The sequence below is a fragment of the Megachile rotundata genome, chromosome 6 (genome assembly GCF_050947335.1).
Source record: "Megachile rotundata isolate GNS110a chromosome 6, iyMegRotu1, whole genome shotgun sequence".
Classification (NCBI taxonomy): domain Eukaryota; kingdom Metazoa; phylum Arthropoda; class Insecta; order Hymenoptera; family Megachilidae; genus Megachile; species Megachile rotundata.
The window spans coordinates 18,147,854-18,167,393 of NC_134988.1; the positions used below are offsets into that span (position 1 = coordinate 18,147,854).

The 19,540-nt window shown below is 47.9% G+C and overlaps 1 protein-coding gene and 2 long non-coding RNA genes across 4 annotated transcripts; 1 reads left to right on the forward strand and 2 right to left on the reverse strand.

Annotated features, from left to right (window-relative positions):
• Positions 1–1,502: 1,502 nt before the first annotated feature.
• On the reverse strand, positions 1,503–4,548 carry LOC100878637 (uncharacterized). The gene is made up of 3 exons (XM_012287368.2): positions 4,103–4,548; positions 3,772–3,957; positions 1,503–2,759 (listed from the first exon to the last, which is right to left on the reverse strand). The coding sequence occupies exons 1-3, from the start codon at positions 4,352–4,354 to the stop codon at positions 2,709–2,711; spliced, it is 489 nt and encodes a 162-aa protein (XP_012142758.2). The 5' UTR covers positions 4,355–4,548; the 3' UTR covers positions 1,503–2,708.
• LOC143264684 (uncharacterized) lies at positions 2,755–3,722 on the forward strand. Of its 2 annotated transcripts, XR_013038579.1 has the most exons (3): positions 2,755–3,111; positions 3,184–3,423; positions 3,526–3,722. It is a non-coding gene; the product is annotated as an uncharacterized LOC143264684 (long non-coding RNA). The 2 variants fall into 2 exon arrangements; XR_013038578.1 differs by having other exon boundaries at positions 3,184–3,722.
• A 10,438-nt stretch (positions 4,549–14,986) lies between the features above and the next one.
• LOC143264685 (uncharacterized) lies at positions 14,987–18,665 on the reverse strand. Its single transcript, XR_013038580.1, has 2 exons — positions 16,110–18,665; positions 14,987–15,761 (listed from the first exon to the last, which is right to left on the reverse strand). It is a non-coding gene; the product is annotated as an uncharacterized LOC143264685 (long non-coding RNA).
• Positions 18,666–19,540: the final 875 nt, after the last annotated feature.

Here is a 19,540-nt window from a genome sequence, read left to right on the forward strand (position 1 = left end):
CGAACACCGAAGGTCCTATAGGTGTGGTGGTGGTTCCCGTGGACCAGCCAGCGCGAACTATCCCAACGAGGCTCTCCGTACGTACGTGTACGTTGTACACCGAGTACCGACAACAATGAGGCAGAGACAAAGGCCAGGTACAATGCTGATGTTGAACTCGACTGATTTCGACGATTTTTGGCCTTTGCATGTGCATCGCGCGTTACTCGACAATGATTCCCGCATACGTAATCATCGCTATGGGCAGGGAAGGCTGGTACACTCGCGAGGCAGTGGCTCTCACGCGCGCCCTCTTTTTCCCTCGCGATTCAACTTGGTCCCGTTTCGTCCCGTCCCATCCCATCCAATCCCATCCTATCCCATCCCATCCCATCTCGTCCCATCCCATCCTGTCCCGTTCCGTACCGTTCCATCCTGTCCGCTCGCTCGCTCCCGGGGCTTTTCAATGCTCCTCTAACGCACAATGATGCCGCGCCATCGCGATTCCGCGAGCCGTTTATCGGTTTAAATACCAGCACAGGCCGGATAATAATAATCGTAAGCGATAGCCGATTTATGCCCGCAACCAGCCGTGTTTCTAGCGGCTCCCTACAATGTATCTAATCAATGACAGTTAATGTCAAAGCGTCGTGGCTATTTAAATGTGACACCGATAATTACTCGGGCTTTACCGTTTAACGATCCACCGATTTACTCGGATTTTCATTTCGACGCCAACACCAGCTTCTCGAAAAGCGGCACGCGTAGCAAATTTTTTACGTTGACCGAAACACGAGGGACATTAGCGAAAGATCGAGACAAACGACGGAGCGTGTACTCGGCGGAGAATCGAAAGCAGCGAACGCGACAGGTCTTCGAAGAGCGGCTTAGCCTCTGCTTCGTTCTTTCGCGAGGATTTTTCGTGAATCGGTCGCGAGAAGGACCGATCGATTGAGCACCCCTGACCGCACCTGAATAGATACATTGTGCCGGGGCAGCCTATTGACGGGCGATTGTTCCCTCAACAATAACAACAATATCTGAATAGTCGTCGTGCACATCTCTCGCGCATTGCACGCACCCACGCATCCACACGCACTCGCTCGCTCGCGTGTATGCGTGCGCGTACATCCCTTTGCACGCTCTTCGCACGTTCGCGTCGCGCATCCCTTCACACGCTCGCACGTACACTTTTGCGACGCGATAGAGGATCTCTCGCGTTCTACGTACACGGTTAAGTAGTTAATGGGCCAGTCGGAGCTACTTGTTCGTCGGGTACATAGGGTTTTCCGATTATATCGGGAATCGGGACCACGCGAAGACCGAACCTGTCTTGAGCGAGATCATTGTACCTCATATTCGTCGATCACTTTCGGAAACTGTATGCGACTAAAGATTCGTAAGGTGAACTATGCTTTCGATTTCCTTTTCCAAGTACAGAAGGAATACGATGATACGTTAAGGATGACGCGATTCTATTACGATGAAGAACGGGAATTAGTTAAACAATTGAGCGTAACGCATCGTTGTAAAATATTGTTTATTACCCGTTCGTAAACAATGGCTTATAAAGACTTTGGCGAAACGGCTTTAGTACGATTACAATACTCGATTGAGCGCGCATTACATTTATCGTGAAAATGTATAAGCCAATTGTAATTATAGCGCACTGGTCGATTGTTCGTGATATTATAATAGATTTGCTACATCGTTTGCGTACAAAGAGATGCGTTCGATGAAACATCCGATCGTATTTTAACGCCGATCAATGGAAATATTATTAACCGAGAAACTATTCGATATATTATTTTTGCACCGATGTTCAAACTACGGATAGTTGTAAAAAAAGAAAACCTCGTCGAGCGGTTTGGTCGTCTTGCAATGTTTCCTAGCCTCTTCTTTAAATCCAGACAACTCCGGATCGCTTAGATCATGCTGCTGGCCAGAAAATGAATTCGTTGCAACGTACAGGTATCGCAAATTATTCCCCGTACGTTTTGTGAAAAAAGATTACGATTAAATCGATTCCCTTGGAACCGCTCGATAAACGCGTCGTCGAAACCTTCTCAGAAATGGACACGCGAAAAACGTTCGTTCCATTCCTACGGTTTCCAGCAACCTGTTCGGTTCGTGTATGCATAGTTTGCATAGTAAAAGGTCCGCTAACCTTTAACCGTTTTTATTCAAAAAGAGTCGAAGAGAAAAGACACGGGAAAGAAACGATCATCGCGGCCCGTCACCAGCTACTCGAATAATCGATGACGATTTCGCATTGCCAGGTATAATGACACAGGGGTGATATGAATAACATCGGATAAAAACAATAAAAACCGCGCATCATGAAGGAACAGAAATCATAAAATTTTTCAACAAAACCCCACCGATTATATCTGACAATCAATCATCCAGTCAGCGCGATACTGGCTGACAAAAGGCGAAAAAAAGATATTCGTACGCAAAAATTCGTGTCGCTCGTCGAATACATCGCGCGGATACATTGTTTCTCCAACTGTTCGTTTAGTCAACGCCAAGTCAATTATCGCGCGGTTCGATCGTTCTCGCTTTTCTTCGAGAAAACGTCCTTTCTCGTTGCCGGTCGTCCTCGATTTCTCTCGATTTTCGTCCAATGAGGTCTCCTTTCGAGCCGGCTGCCGCTTTTCTCGTATGTATCACAGTCTAATGCCCGCAACGTCGTCCCTCGCGTCGATGATGGTCCTCTCGACGACCGATCAAAAGAGATACGGCGATGGTTCGCTGAAGCCACAATCCTTGCAACTTCTCTGTCAAAAAAAAAAAACAGCAAGATTCACGTCTCGAACAACGGAAAGCGAAATATCGATAATGTCACGCCTCCTACGACTTCGTTTACACTGTGGGAACTTCCGAGCGAACTTGTTTCGAGTTTATTTTGTCCACGATACTGTCAAAATAATCTAGTTTTAACCACGGAGTGACCGACCGAATTCGACAGCTTCGCGAAGCTCAGTTGGTTCTCTCGCTCTCTGCGTCGAAATTCTTCCTAACGAAAAATAGAAACTTGCGATGCACGACTTCTTGACCGCTCGTTATCGACAAATGCACGATAAAATCAAAAAGGTTCGCACGTGGGATTTGAAAGGCAACTTTTCTAAAGTACGATCTCAGATTTATTTTACTCTTCTGATTCTCCTCTCTAACCGTCGAAAATTATCTGCGCGTGTTTAGAATATAAAAAAAATCTGGGTGTTATCGTTGTTGGATCAATCTCGATCCGCAGCCTTGGCGAACACTGTCTCCGTCGTGGGTAGCAAAGTCGCGGAATTTCCTTACGCCAAATACTGGAGGAAACCTTGGCCCTTGAAGTATTGGACCGTCGGTTTGATTGTCTGTTTACCTGTATTATACGAAGTTCAAGCGATGGCGTACCCCAAAAACGAGATCGTACGTAGCGACGCAGAAACGCAGGTGAACTTTAATAAATTCGAAAAGGACAACGTTTGATTCGAACAGAAACGTTTTGGAATCAAAAAGGTGATGGCGTTTGTAATTTTTCTTCTTCTTACGTAGGAAACGCCGAATTACTCGAGATAATTTTACGTATCGAAACAGTACAAATTAATTACCGTGTCTGTAACGAGTCATTGCAAAAATTTTTACAATGAAACGCTGTACCGTAATTAATGTATCGTGCAATGGAGGATACTTTTGTATACGATGTACTTGATAAATTGTTTCGTAATATTAAATACCTCGCTATCCGATGATTTTCTTTCTATTTATTGAACATGTATCGACGATCAAAGATTTCCTTACCGTTGGATATTCCTCGATTAAACCGTATTCGCCTAAACGATAGTAGATCGATCGATTTTCCATGAAGCTTTTGAAATCGTATCGTGGCATCGTCGGGACTCTCATCTGCCAAAACGGTTCTCTGATGTTCGCTCCCAAGTTTAATATATCTCGTTGCTTGTAGTAAATACGAAATTGCGTGTTCAGCTACGAGCAAAGTTAACCATCGTTAAGCCCAATCATTCTTTATTCGCCTTCGAATTTGCGATCGAAGCGAAGATACAAGTTAAAGGATTTATCTTGGACACGTTAAGCTATGGGAAGACCCAATAAAAATTTGACGATTACGAACCTTTTGTTGCTTTTTGGGAACATCTTCGGCGGGTGTTCCTGGTCTGGAAGAAGCTGGCGTTTGTCCCGGCGTCGACGATTCGATAGAAGGCACGAGACTACCGACTCCGCTCGATTCGCTGCAAGTACTCGGTGAAATCGGTCCATAACCGGCCAAAGTTCTCAATCCTTGCTCGTACAAAAGTCTACTTCCTATCGCGTAAAAGTGTTCAGCTTCTAAACCAGACAGAGGCAAAGCTATCGACAATGCCATTTCCACCTTGCTTGTTATATTCCGTATTTCGCATGTAAATTTGTTCGTTTGGGGCTTTGAAACGTACGGATCGAGACAACCGTTCGTTAACCGAAGACCGTTACGACGTCAACGGACGACTAGATGAATGTTTAAAGTACTCTTCTTATTTCTGTATAGCGTTCGCATACCGAACGATGTATTTACGCGCTTGTCCGTGATCGTGCGCGAAGGTAAACACGACCTTCGTAACTTTGGATTAGAATTATAAACGTATATTGAACAGCGGATGGAAAGTATATTACGATCGCTAATCCAGATCGATGAATGACGACAGTGGACCGATCCGTCTGTTTCGATTACGATTCGCGAAATAGATTTCTCGAGACGAAAGAAATTTTCCCTTCACGATATTCCTCGAAACCATCGTTTATTATTCTTCGCACAGTTATTCTACCGCGATACAAAATTTTGCCGAAAATAAGGTTAATAATAACGAAATGTTCAAAATACCGCAAGAACGAATCGATAAAGTTGCTGCAGCGTTTTATCGACAAGTATCTGTGACCTACCGTCGGTAAAGGCGGACACTTCCAGCCTGTACCAACGCTAGTTTATTCCCTCCCCAATGGGAAATAATACCGACAGTATCCAAGGAAGTTTCTTTACCGACTGCCGTTGAAACGTACATGTTGTGGATTCTACGTGTCTTTCGATTTTCGTTTCAACTTCATTAACTGATTAAACAATTGTTAATACCAGTACCAAGTAATCTATCCAATTTCCTTCCGATTTTTTGTAATTTTAGTAAAAAACATTCAATTTGTCTCTTCCATGTGTTGGTAAGAACTTTTCTTACTAGACTGCATTATCGACAATGTTGTGACTTTATCGTGTTGTCGATGATTGCCACCAGAGGGTCGCGAATTCGAGGCAGATTCGTAGTTTCGGACTTAAAAGTTTCTCGCAAGTGCTTGGTAATAGTCAAAGTTGCTATATAAGGCACGTCTTTAGAGTACGTTTGCGTGGTCCGGTGCTACTCAGGAAGACCGACGGGTATGCAGTAACATGCTCGTTCTGAAGCGGTGGGGCCCTCCAAACTGCTGCTGAGGAACGGTGGAGGTGCATGCGACGGGGAAAGGGAGAACTTTGGAGGGGTGTCAAAGTGAAGAGAAGAAGAGAAAGAAAGAGGAAACTTTGTTGAAGTTAGACGAGTAAAAACAAAAAGGGGCCGCGGGAGTTTTCTACTACCTCTCTCTCCCGTGGTAGTTCGCAGCATTCAGAGATTTTCCATGGAACTTCGAATTTAGAGATACCGAGTACCGAGTAATTATGAGTTTTTCAGTGTGACTAACAGAAAAAAGCGCGTTTGAGAAGCGCTGAGATGGTATGGCTCCGGGGGGAAGCCAAAAAAAACACTTTCGTGCAACCACGTTGGATATGGGGTTTGAGTTTGGTGCGGCGGCGCGTTTATCCATTGGTGTCGTCCTTTGGCAGGACGAGGGAAGGAGGAGCGGGGGAATAAGTGAAACAAAGAGAAAGAATTCTGTGACCCCCTCCCCCCTCTCCTGTGGGAACAAGGGTTAATGTTGTGACGGCCCCCACCACCCCATTACTGGTAGTAATGCGACGAAAGGGAAGATTTGTAGAGAAAAAGGGCCGGCCTGCTGTTTTCAGTTGAAGATCCCCCCACCTGTCGTTGAAATATGTGTCTCGTGTGTCGTCTCCTTGCAGTGATGGAGATATAATAATAAATAGGTGTTCTCTTCGCAGAGGAAGAAGAAGTTGAGAAATAATATGATGATATGTTGATGCTGACGGTTGAAACAGAGAAAATATGAAAAAGAGAGGGGAGTGAATTAAAAACATAACAATTTAAAAAAAAAAAAAAAAAAAGTGTCGCAACCCTCCATTGCCCGTTACTGTAGTAGCAAATCTTCGACCACACTTTTTGCTTCCACAAATTTTTTTTCGAAATATGCAGGTGGGTAACTTGTCCTGCTATACCGACAGTTTCTACTCCTACGCGGGTGTTCCATAGATGCTCCGCCAGGGTATAGCAACTTCATTCGCATTCCTGATCCCTGTTTAAAGATTATTTTAAGTTTTCGATTACCGATTGTTGAGGTACATAATCAATCGTTTCTGAAGAAATCATCATCGGAGTATGTCCTTTTCGAGCTGAAATATGATGGTGCAAGAATCATTGACCAACTATTAACTCGTTAATAAATTAGAGAAACTCAATGTCAAAGAATTAGGTGTTCCCTGCAAATTTACGTATAGTATATCGTAGACTTTGACGTTATGTATTCGTGCAAAATACAGATGTATCTCCTGTTTGCACGTTATGGCGCGTTTTCTTGGAAGCCGATGTGGCCGCGTATACCGGGTGTCCGATTCACGCGTGCCTAACTACGCGACCCATCCGGTGGCCCTAGCAACGCACATGCGCCTTTCTTGGACTCACTTCTCTCCAGTTTCTCTCTCCGGATGGTTGGGGATTGGCCCGGAGTAACACCCCCTCATAATGGGTTCACCCGTCCGCGCTGAGCGCGGGGAGAGCGACCGAGAAAGAGACGGAAGCGGGATAGCGAAAGCGCGTTAGAAGGAGAGGAAGCGCGCGTACGAAGCGGGAGACGAGGAGGCAGAGTAGAGAGAGTCAAAGACTGAGCGAACCAGGAGAGCGAGAGGATGAAAGACAGGGAGAGACGAGAAGAGGGAAGAGGGCAACGGAAGCCATATTGATTTCCCTATGTTTCCCCGTATTGTTACTATAGCGCCCGGTGAGGGCGCGAGGAGAAGGCAGGTACCACCCTCGTCAACCATCCCTCGGCAAGCCACCCCTCGACAACCATCCCGTGCAGCCACCCTGTTCTGTTCCTCGAACCGACGCTCGTCCGACGAGAGACTATGCCGGTGGACGTGAATTCCCTTCCGGTCTCCCGTTTCTTTCTCTCCTCCCTGGCTATTTTTTACTTTTTTTGCATGCGCCCTTGTGTCTCGCGTACACCAGATTCTCCGCGTTAGTCTTTCCTTTATTTTTACTATCGGTCGTTGCCGTCTTCACCCTGATTCGCGGTGTCAAAAGTTTTCGAGCGCGAATTCCGGGAACGCCGGGACGCGATCAAAATAAATGGACATCTTCGAAACTACTCCGCTCGTCGAGCAAGTTCGTCGGTCCACTTTGCTCACGCAACACGGTTCGTGTCGTGCGTGGCTTAATATTTCTCTTAATGTCGAAACACCCCAATGCTCGCTTCCACGAAAGGTAGTACGGGGCACACCTGGGTGGTCCATGCACGATATCAGCTGCGAAACTTCCCAGACGGTCCCGTTTTTCTGCGCGTCGCGTCCTTTGCTCTCCTCCGGGGAAACGGAACGACAGGGCAGAAAGGAGAGGGGGCCAACAGGGTAAAAGGAGGAACGGACAGAGACGGAGTCGCAAAGGAGGGAAAAAGAGACGAAGATAGTGAACCGTGCGGTTGTTACCTAGTGATGCATGGCTCGGTAATAGCTACAATACAACCAGCTTACAAGAGGGGTTCCGTTTCCATCCCGCTCGGCGACTCGAGATTTATTGCTCCCCGGTGGATTGCGGATTCCCAGATTCTCCGGTTTGCCCTTATAAATGACTCCTATTAATTGACCGTGATGCGCTACTGGAAAACATTAGAGCATAAGAAAATTGATAAGACGCGCGAGGGTAGAAAATTATACCGTCGAACGAGAACGTTCGCGCAAACCTATCCTGGAAAGCGGGAGTGACACGAGTCGTCGCGGTGGACGGAACACGTGAGCGACGACGATTTCGACTCCGTACCGGTGTCCTCTTTCTCCGCGATGCGACGTGTCGCGATCCTGCTCTAAAGTGCCAATCAGGGGGTGAATAAAGAGAAGCAGAAAGGCCAACACCGTTCGATGTCTAGAAAACTCGTGCCCCAGCCACGTGTCCGGTATGCGCGAAGAATGAAAGCAGACACACCCACCGTACACGCGAGCGCAGGCCCCCGTGACCGTGTGCAGAACCCCATAAACGCGATCCGGCCGACGTTAAAAGCGTGCTAATGCACTTAATAGCGAGTTGCCGTGCATACACGAATCGCCCGCGTGCGTGAGAACACGCGTGGGCGGAGTAGTTGTCAAAACACACGTGGAAATTGCACGCTAATCCCCCAGCGTCGAGATTCTTCTCGTTCGACGATCTCGCTCCACGATCTCGGTTTAGCTCGTTATTACGAACTTTTCCCTTGTCCCTCGTTACAGAAAGTTGTCCGGTTTCACGGTAACCGACATAAATGGTGTAAAATCGAGTTAGTATCATCGTCGCTACTCGGGTGCAACGCGTTGCGAGTCGTGAAATTTATGTAAAATAATGCGCAGCGGGTGCCGGTGACCGGGCATACGTAGTAATAACGTAAGATTGAAGGTCGCAGGTAACGGGTCATCCAAAGCGTATCCTCATAAAATGTAAAACACCAGGATTACGGGATAATAACGAGCTGGGCGTTTGCGTTTGTAAAGTTTACCCCGGGTGTTCGTATTCGAACGTTTGTACGGACAGTAGCGGACCGGTGGAGCGCGTATACGTGGGTGGCCGAGATAGCCAGATGATAATGAAACATCATGGTAGATCGTAGGGTGTTGGTTCCGACCGCGTAATTTTGCTTGGTCCGAGTCCTGGGACAGAGTGGACATAGGGATTCGCTGGCGCGGTACACACCCCCTGTGGCTTTAATATCGCTTTATTAACCCACTTTGAACGTGGGACGAGCTCTTTATCTTCTAGATCCTCGCGACGGACCCGATCGTAACCCGATGCTTAGAAAAAACACGCTTTGTTACCAGGGATCTGCTTCTATTCTCGCCGAATCTCTTTTGGCGTCGACAGAGATTTTATTAATATAATCCGTTCGTTACGAACTGCGGTTAATTACAAAACGTTCAAATGATTCGTGTAACTGTAAAAGATTAACAACGCGGTGGTTTTAGCGATTAAACGCTCCGACGTTTGTCGCGTTTACAATTATACTCGGCGGTATCGAAAAATCATGGAAACGCGATCGTTAATTCCCGATACGTCTCTGGCCGGATATTAATCTTTGCATCGTCGACGAAGTGCCGAGACGTTCTCGAAGCGGGTTCGTTGGCCTCGATGGGCCCTCTTTGTGACTGTGACGCGCTTTGTACCGGACACCCCGTAGTCGCGGTGAAGATGTCGCAAATTGGATCGTGTACATAGCTGTCGCCGAGCAATATATCGCCGGGAGATCCGGCAATCCCACGAAACAAGGCTCTTGAATCTGCGTACGCCTGACTTACGCGGGAGCCGGCTTAACGGACCAAGCCGGCTTCGTTTGCACAAACGAAGCTACCAGATGTCGATCCGAATATTTCACCCTGCCGCTGCTCCTTGATAAATATCTCCGTTTCTTTGCGAGCGACCACAAACGATCGAAAACGTCAAACACGTAGTACGCAATTTTATACGTTCGACTCGCTCGTTGAATCGTATACGCGAACGATATTTCGATGCTGCATCGTTTCCTCGAATTTCGAATAGTCGCGTCGAAGATCGAACAACGTCGAAACGAATCGAGATCGGTCGGTCTATCGCGAGAGAAAAAAAATGAAAATCTGGCGCAACCCTGGGTAAAGGCACCCTTTTAATCCGCGAAGAGAGAGAGCGAGAGAGAGACGGAGAGAGTCCCTAGTCGATAGGGGGGAGGATTATCACGGGGTATCATATGGAGCCTCTCGAAAGTGAAGGAGAAAAAGCGTAGGAACGAGAAGGCGGAGGGGGAGACGAGGCGGAGAGGAAGGAAGAGGGATAGAGGGAGTGAACGCGGAGAGAACCCCATGGTTACCGGCGGCCAGAAGTGGGGCTCCCGTGGCGAGAAGCACCGTCAAATCCACCGCAAATGCTCTCGAGTACTTCTTCTTGGTCGGACGTGAGCGCAAGGGCGACCACGAGAGAGCACGTGGTACTTGAACCAGTTGGGGACCACCGAGTGGCTTGGCTGCCCGAATGTTGCTTGCTTGCTTACGCGTACGATCGGCCAGAGTAACGAGGGAAAAAAACCGAGTACCGCCGGAAGAGCGAGAAATATATTGCGTTTACCGTATTTGTTTTTTTTTTTCGAACCACTTGCTCTCCTCTTCGAGCCCGTGCACCACGTTCCATGGCCGGATTCCACGCGGATAGGGTCGTGATCGTTTGAGAAACCCGCCAACATTTAACGAATATAGGCCATGCGAGGTAGTTACCGCGACTCGTGGATGCAACTTTGGCCCTAATTATTCTGACCGTTTGAGGCATCGAATTTTTTTCCGGCCTTCGACTTTGATGCTATAAAGTTGCAAAGAAAGGGGACGTAAGGATGTGCGAACAAAATAACGCAAATTTTTTAGAAATATTTATTCGTACAATGAACGCGTTAAATGATGATAAAGCCCTAATAGGGTAACGCAATATTCGAAGTAATGTTACCCAACTTCATCCTCTGATTTTTCTGCAAAACGTATCGACGCAGGTTTCGCCAACAGAATTTTCATTATTCAATTCGAAGAATGTCTTCAAGTTGCTTCGGAGAAGCAAGTAATGCTTACTTATTTTTCGTCCCAGTCTCGACAACCGATTAAAGTCGGTGACGTTTGAGTAGAACGATTACGCTGATCAGGGAAGAAGGCTGAAAAGAAAAAGAACATTCTTAAAATTGCTCGGTGTTTCCATTACTTTGTCCACCCCCGTGTACACGCGTCTAAGAGCATGCACGTAACGTACACGAATAAACAATGAGCACGGCTGTATGGAGACGTATATACACGCATCGGCGCGTATCGTTCCAACGGAGTCCGCGAGACTCGGCGAGGGTGAGTCGGGGGGTTGGAGCCGGTTTGTAACAAAATCAATAGAGGGGTGGCGCGCGAGAGGACACGCGGCAGGAGAAGGGTAGGTTAGCGCGGAAGAGGAATGACGGAGAGAGAGATGGAGCCTCTGCGAGGGTGGTTTTCTCGGCGCAAGCGCACTCTGCACCACTAAAGATTGGGAGAGCAAGGGGAGTGAAGACAAAACCACCCCGCCGGCTACTCCCACCCTCTGGATGAGGCGACGGACTGCGATGGAGTGCCTCCTCCTTCTCTGCCTACGGGCTACTCCACCTCCCTCGTGCGGCTGAAACTGAGGGGTTGTTTGCCCCTCGGGATGGTAGGTGCTGCCATCGACGTGACGGTGGTCAATCCGTGAACACGCGGGGTCGAAACACGTATCCCGGGCATTTTATTTCGGCACCGATGCGAGAATGCGCGAATCTACAAAGTCTTAAAGTTGTTTCGACTTTCAGATCTTTTAACATACAGTAGAATCGAAACTGTCTCGAGAGACAAACGACTATCCGTTACAATGTCGTCACACGTGTTTATGGGCATTTTTAATAATAATTTTTAAGAAACGCTGGAAATCGTGAACCTAATTTCCATCGATTAGCGCGTTATCGGATACGAGAAACAACAACAAGTCGACGTTTCTACGAGCTGTTCGAAATGCTGTTACGAGCCACTAATAAAGTACCATTCTTCCGCCACTCGGTCTATCTGTCACCCTTCGAGCGAGATTCGCTCGCGCATATTGTCACGCGCTCGTAAGCGTGGGCCCTTGCACGCGTTATTTCACGCAGGGGTCGCCGAAAACATATTTACCGTCGTCCCGGGGACAAATGCCTTGATTTGTGCCGAAAATCGGCCAAGCCCGAAATCAAGGGTCGCGATAAAAGCATTAGTTTCGTGGCTAAGTGTTTTCCCAACTTGTTCCGACGTTCTCCCCTCGGCCTGCCCCCTTTTTCTTCGCTTTCGTCCCAACCGTGTCGTTACATAAACGTTACATCTCTGCTGTTGACAGTCGAAGAGACTCCTTTCTCTGTTTCTGCTCGTCCATGGTCAGAGTCTTCCATTTTCCCTCGAAGATGCTCGACGAACGAACGAGTTGACCGTTCGGTCATCAAATTCGGAGGAAACAAGGCCGTCGACGTTAAAGGGACAACTGATGAATGTTTCTAAAGGTCGTGTTCCCCGGAGAAGGAAGGAGGAAAGGTCGTTCGGCTCGACGATGTCCGTTTAATTGCCCTGGCAGCCATTGTCCTCGCGAGACCGGAAAGAATAGCGACGTCGAAACGTTGCTCTTTTAAAATTCCTCGCCTCGTGAATAACGTTGGTGCGCTTCGAACGTCTGTAAATAGAAGGAGACAAACGCGAAACAAGGGGGTGGTCGAGTTCGAACGAAGACAGGACGAGCGAAGGGGTGGTGAACGGCGTAGACGTAATAACGCGAACAGAGACGAATAGAAATAGATAAAAGTAAGTGAAAGAGAAAGCGGCGGAGATAAAAGTCGGGAGAGACAGAGAAACGCGGAGAGACAGAGATAGGGACCTGGTCTGACAAAGGACGACAGAATCTCTTTGTTCTCGCGGCTCAACGGCTTCGCTCCGTGGCCGCGATGTTTTGTCAAGGTCACTCTCATTCACCCCCTTTGCCTGCTGCTCGCCTTCGTGCCCAGTTTTCAACTACGCTTCGAGGACACGTTTTTAGACTCGTTTCTTTTCGCTTTCGATTATTTCGAACTCGTAATCGATCCATTTCTTTCATTGCGCGACCCTTTCGGAACTTGTCAGAATATCGAGGACCTTAAGTCCGTGTCCTTACGCTCCTTGTACGTTCACGTGTACTTCTAAGGTAGAGAAGTTAAACAGTCGCCCGGAAGCTTTCGTGAAAAGTTGACGCGTGACTCGAGAGGCTGTAGGAAAACAGAAAGGATAGAGTCAACTGATTGGTCACAAAAGTATGATCGAGTCTATCGTACTCGTCACGTTGGTGAGCTCGTTTTTGAAATTGTCGTTTCTGAATGGTGACTTTAGCCCCCGTGTATGAATGGCATTTTCAGATATACCAGACTCCTGGCCCTCTTTCCCTTCATCTTTTTTTGTCTCCCTCTCTCTCTCTTTCACGGTCCACGCGGTGGACCAACGGTCCATTGTCGGCTTGGACTCAATGGATGATGGCGAAGCAGCGGGGGTGGCAAGGAGGTGGCAGGGGGAAGGATTGTCGTTGAAGGACTGTCCCCTCCACCCGGTTGGCCGACTCAAAAGGAAATGAGGTGCCCTCGACAGGACCTATCCCAACGAAAAAGAAGCCACTGGGCTGCCGGAGGAATAGAAATTCTCTTTTGCACACACGCGAATGACGGACATTTGCTCTTTCGCGTTTTGAGAAACGTTCATTTTTCTGTCAAAGACGCGCGATGTGCACGTATTTTAATCACGACAGGGATATGCAAAACGCGGGTATCGTGCAAACGAACGTTTTCAAAATACCTTGCAACGTGTTGCGTACACGAGATGAATCCAATCGACCGAAACTACGACTTCGTGGAAAAAGAGGGAGCTCGGGGAGCCGATAAATTAAACGCATCTTGATTCTCCCTTTGCCAGGACAGTCGCGTGGCTGCACAAAGATGAAAGGGAGGAGTGGTTCGGAAGAAGAAAAGCGAGATCCGACTTTGAGACGAGTTCTCCATTCTCCAGGTGCGAGGAAACACGCGCAGGACTTCTTCCTGCGACGACACCGCAAAGAAAGGTCTTTTCTACGGATCACACCTTGGCCATTCAATTTTCACGCCACCTACGATTTAAATGACTCGAAGATGTATCCAGGTGCGACTTCGTCCTTCTTATCCGGAGTTGACACTTTTTCTGCTTCGAAACAACACTTCGTTTCTAAGATAAACTATCTTGTACCGTTTATTTTTCTCGAACATCATAACCTTCGTCAATACGAATGAAGAGTCCGGTCGACAATACATTCGCGCGAACGTTCACCCGCAACGTAACAAGAGGTAGTCAGGATGAACCTAATGGTCTTCGAAGACTTTAAGTTTCCGAGGAATTTCGGGAGATGGACTACCTTTGTCGTACCCACGACCCCCGAAATAGCCATCGAAACCTCATCGGTTCTGGTCAATTTCGAAAATTCAAGGAAAAACCGTATAATTGAAAGGTTTCTCCTTCGTTGAGCTATTTTCACGAATTCTTGGAACGGAATGAAAGAAGACCGCGGTCGCCTTTATCATTTGTATATCTTTAAATGAACATTACACATTAATGTGATCGCATTAATTTGATTCATGACACAAGATAGATTATACTGGTAATCTCGAGCGGTAAAATTAGAAGCGGTAGAGTCAGAATTAAATAAAAAAAAAATTGGGAAGGGGATCGCATCAACTTCCCGGGTAAAAAAAATCGGCTTTTCTTCTTCCCTATCGAAAAGATAACGAGGCGTGGACCTAAAGTGACACCTGAGGTGAGATCGTGACACGTTACGAGGGTTGAAGCGCTAGACATCCATCACTTCTTTGTACAGACGTAGAGTGACACCTGGTTCTTAACCGCTCCTCTCTCTCCCGTTCGGTACTGTACACCCCACAGCTTCTTTTGAAAGTTTACTCGACGGCCACGGTGGCCGGAACCACCCCCGAGAACACCGTTCGGCAATGATGCGTAGCCGGTTTAAAAATAAATAAAAGTAGGGAGAGAACTTTGGTGTTCGTTTAATCCGTAAAGCTATCCGCGTTGGAAAAATCGGGAAAACAGGATTTGAAATATAGGATAAAGATCAAATTTATTAACAGTCTAGGCGGAACACAATTTTTCTAAAAGTGAAATTTTCGGGAAAACGATTTTTCGTCGTTCCAGCTGGACCGTCACGTCGGTGACGTATTTGAATGCGTTCGCGTTGTCACTAAGAAAATCGATTCCGGATATTACGAGGCAAAAATTCTGTCGTATCATTCTTTGGCCTGGCTGAAATTTCGCGAGGTATATACATTTCTAAGAATTTTCACACATGTCCTGTAACTTGTTCTTCTTGGAAATTAGTTGAATTAATTTATGGAGAAAACTCGGAACGGCGAATCGGTTGAAGGGAAAGGGTGTTTCCGAAGCGTGCGCAGATACCAGGAGTTTGTTCCGTTCGAAAATCCGTGCAGTCCCATGGGACACATTAGTCGGTTCGGTCGTTTTCCAAAAAACGGAATCCTAGAGAAGGAGATCCGTGTTCACCCTCCCGTCGAGAGTTTCCTCATTGATCCCGGCAGCTAAATCCAGGTGTCTTGGTTTCGGTACGTCCTCGGAGACCTTCATATTTTAACTCGTCAATGGTTAGCGAAAAGCCAGGTGCAGGTGTCCCTCTACTTCTTCCACGGCGTATCCTGTAGGCTGCCGAGCAATAAAAGCGGCTACACAGAATGAAAGGGACCGGTGCGCGGGTGGTAGAACGAATTTTTCAAAGCCAGAACTCCTCTACTCGCTGTAGTCCGCTACTCTGTCGATTTCCGACCGATTAAAGACATCCACCGTAAAAGGGTTGACACGCGACCTGGACCGATAGCAGTCGAAGGTTGAAACAGTGTTAAACGTTTAGGTGAATTATTCGTTCTCCGCAAAAATTGTTCGTACGGTAGAATATCGATCAATCGACAGCCAGGCGACGAGAGATTCCAGGCCACGTCACGATAGGACAACGTCAGAGGCAGAGATGGCGCGAGGGAACTCGTCAGTCTTCGCTGACAGAAGGAGGCGGCGGTCCTCATTAATAACCGGTGACTCGGCGTTTATATAAATAAATTGTACGCGGTCGCAGCCACTCACCTGCGATTTGGTCGATCGCTCACTATCCTGACGTGAAAGAAGCCTCGCCGCCGCCTCCACCCACCTCCTAACCTACCTGAGAAATACACCGATCCAACCGGCACGCCGCAACGTTGCCCTGTTCGCGTTCCAGCCTTCATCCATTTCGTCTGTTTCTACCAGTTCTCCTCCCTCTTTCTTGCTCCGTTTCGACTCTGTCTATATTGCTCTCCGCGAGCGCAAGCTTCTCAATCGGAATTCCAAAAGGCACTAGAGCAAAGCAGTGCGCGCCAGTGCCGGCTCTATGAATGCCTGGCCCCCGATGCTCGGCCATTTATTTCGGCGGCGGTGTACTACCCCCGAAATGGTCGAATGAATACGCCAACCACCCCGTCGCTCCCTTGTCTCGACGCCGAGGTAGGATCGTTTTGAAAATCGAGGTCGAGGGCCAGCCCCGACTAGCAACCTCTTCCTCCGCCTCCTCCGTTGCTGCTCCTCAGACCACCCTCTTCCTCTCCCTTGTTCCTCTCGGTTTCGAGCTCCTTCTGGCTCCTTCTTGCATCGTCGACTCCGCTCCTCCGATCGGTGAATCCCTCTCGAAGTATCGAGCTTCCTAGCCGGTGAAAAGGGACGGGTCGTCGACGACGACAACAACGTCGATCTGCTTTTTCTTTCCTCTTATTCGTTGCCCTCCTATCTCTACTCTTTTTTTCGACCCGGTGTCTTCTCTCGGATGACTGATGCGCGCCTGGCTAAAGTTCAACCGATACCGGGAACGCTTCAGACCGTCTGGGTCGAGCGTTTCTCTTGCGCGGAACGCGACCGTTTCATCCTCGGAGAGAGATTCTAGCAGAGTCGCGATGCTATCGTCTCGAGATTCTCGCGAATTATCGGGAATAAAATTCGCCGGAAAGTTTCCGAATGGAACGCGAGAGCGAAAGTTTTCCCTCGGAGTAAATTGAAGAGGAAACGGGGGTGTAGACAATATAAAACGAGCTTGACGTTGCTCGAGAATCGGTCGTAGAGTTGCCGAGGTTTTCGAGAGGCGCGGAAAGAAACATTAAAACTATCTTTGCCGACAAAGATGATACGTCTTCGTAACGGGGTAATAAAACTTCCTCTTGGCCGCGAATGGGCAAACTTTACCTCGAGAATTCATGACGGCAAACGTATCCTTTCTCCCCTTCGAGACGGTGTCGTTTCGTCCTACCGAATCGCGAATGGATTGCCAGGATCTATGAATGCTTAAACAGTATATCTAAGCGTCTGATAAAAGGTTAATTTAAAACGGAAACGAACAATGCGAACGCTAGCTATTGTCGCGGTATAACATATAATAGCGAGTATAGCTAAAGTTTGAACGATTCTGTTTCGTCAACGATGTTTTGAAAAAAAAAAAAAAATTTCGCCACGAAATGAATGTAGAACGTACCAATTCCGTAATAGCTGCGATGAAAAACAAAATGTTAAAATATTAGGATGGATCGACGAGTATACGAAATGGGTTCGTTGAATACGGTTGCCGCGGTCCTGGCAACGTACAAACGATTTCTAACAAAGACAGATCGTTCCATGCTCGATTATCCGTATTTCTTGAGCCACGGGTCCCCGATTTACTTCGTCTTACCATCACTTTTCGCCGGAGGTGCGCGCATCTATAGACGGTTCCCATTGAATTCGATTCACTTGGACGGTTCTCGCATTACGGATACGCGGTGGGGCGGGTCGATCGCGCCGTAAAATATTTAACGAGGCAGTTTCGCGAGGCGTCTTTGTAAACGTTATGAATATCGCAATAAAATATATATATATACACGCGCCCGTGACTTCCTCCAATCATCTAAATGCCAAGGATTTCGTCTTCTTCGCGAACCGACTTCCCTCCACTCGACCGCCCGCTTTCACCCTTTCGTTCTTCCCGAGCAACTGTTTCCCTTCAATTCTTGGTTATTCGAGAACGTCGTGAGCGGCTTCTTGCCAGATAACTCAAATATAATGTTCCATTTTAGCATGTTTGTCCCTCGATACTAAAACAACCCAATCTTTTCCGTTGTTTCAGACGAATTACATACAGCGGAAGGATCTTTTTTAACAGCCTGGTGAGTGACTTTTTAAATACACGCTTCGTACCAATCATTGTATTTCCTGCCATTGGTATTTTCATACCAATCATTGCGTTTCCTATAGTGCATAATTTATTCGCGGTTCGTCCATCGAAAACTCGAACCGATATGAAACTTTATAGAATGACCTAATATTCTATCTTGAGCATTTTCGAAAGTACGGAGAACCGCTGCCCTCGCGAAACATTTCTAAATCGTCCGTTTATACTCGATTCCTCGCCGCGTTCGACTACCCTTGCGTCGAAATAACGCGGGGCCAGAAATTCGCGAAAAATGCACGGGAAGGGGGTGGTTTGAAAAGGGGTGCGCCAGAGATGCTCTGCAGAGGCGTGCACCCGGTAAGATTTAATGTGATCTCTCTTTCGTTCTCTTTTCTTTTCACTCGTCACCCCCAATCAGTCTTTTTCCTCGCGCATCCACCGCTCTCCCACTTTCCGGCTCGTCCTCCAAGCATTTTCAATCCCGAAAACCCTCGTCTGCCTCGGAGAAAGAGAGAAACGACGGTTTCGCGAGGAAGACGGAGGAGCAGTTCGAAGCTGAGAAGAGAAGAGAAGAGAAGCGAAGAGAGAAAGAGAGGATGGTCCTGAGGGAGGAAGAGCATCCCTCTCGGCGGCGTCACCTCGAGGGCCCAATTAGCGCGAGCACGAGTGTCATTCCGCCGCGGTTTCCGCATACTGGCTGCCGTTGACTGGCGTTTTCTGCGGTTTCGTTTCTCCCACTTAGAGGCCGTTATGCACACCGTGCGTGAGCCAGATCTTCGTGCACCCCCTCCGTTCGGGTTGCTTCCTATATGGCTGACTGACTGACTGACTGGTCTTCGGATTCTCTGTCTCGTTCTCTCTCGCTTGCCCCCGGCTTTTCTTCTCTTTTTCACTCCCTACCGTTCAGTCAAAGCCAGACCTCGTCTCCTACTCGCGAACGAAAAGCGAACGCGCGCGCGAGAGAGCGAGAAAGAGCGACACGAAGAGAGTGAGAGAGAGAGAGAGGGGGTGGGAGTGCATTATCCAATTTTCTAGCAGATATTTCACGATATAATAATTGGGCATTCAACGCGAACCTTCCCTTCTTCCCCGCTCGTTCTGGCCGCCTTTCACCGAGGAGGATCGTTGAATTATATTCCCCGGGCAACGGGTGAGGGGCTAAGTGCAAACGGGCAACGAACGAGGGCCAACCCGCTACGGCCCACCAATGGAAACATTTTCCACCGTAGATTGCGTCAGATAGCGTAAGGATCGTCCCTCTTTTTTTTTTCTACCCCCTTCCTCGCTTCGCTCGGTTTCTCCGCTTCGCGTTAGCCCATCCTTTTCGTTATTCTTCGACCAGCGCTCTCCGCTTCCTCCGACGCTGTCTGTTGCACCCCGCGCAGCCCTGCTTTCGTCTTCACGGTGCCTCTTCTCCGGTTATT

What these genes read in the sequence shown, in the direction of transcription:
- LOC100878637 (XM_012287368.2), bottom strand. Translation starts at nt 4,354, where the DNA reads ATGGCATTGTCGATAGCTTTGCCTCTGTCTGGTTTAGAAGCTGAACAC. An exon ending in TTCCCAAAAAGCAACAAAAG is followed by an intron (nt 3,958 to 4,102) that starts GTTCGTAATCGT and finishes CTTTGCTCGTAG; the next exon opens with CTGAACACGCAATTTCGTAT. An exon ending in TAATCGAGGAATATCCAACG is followed by an intron (nt 2,760 to 3,771) that starts GTAAGGAAATCT and finishes TTTTTTTGACAG; the next exon opens with AGAAGTTGCAAGGATTGTGG.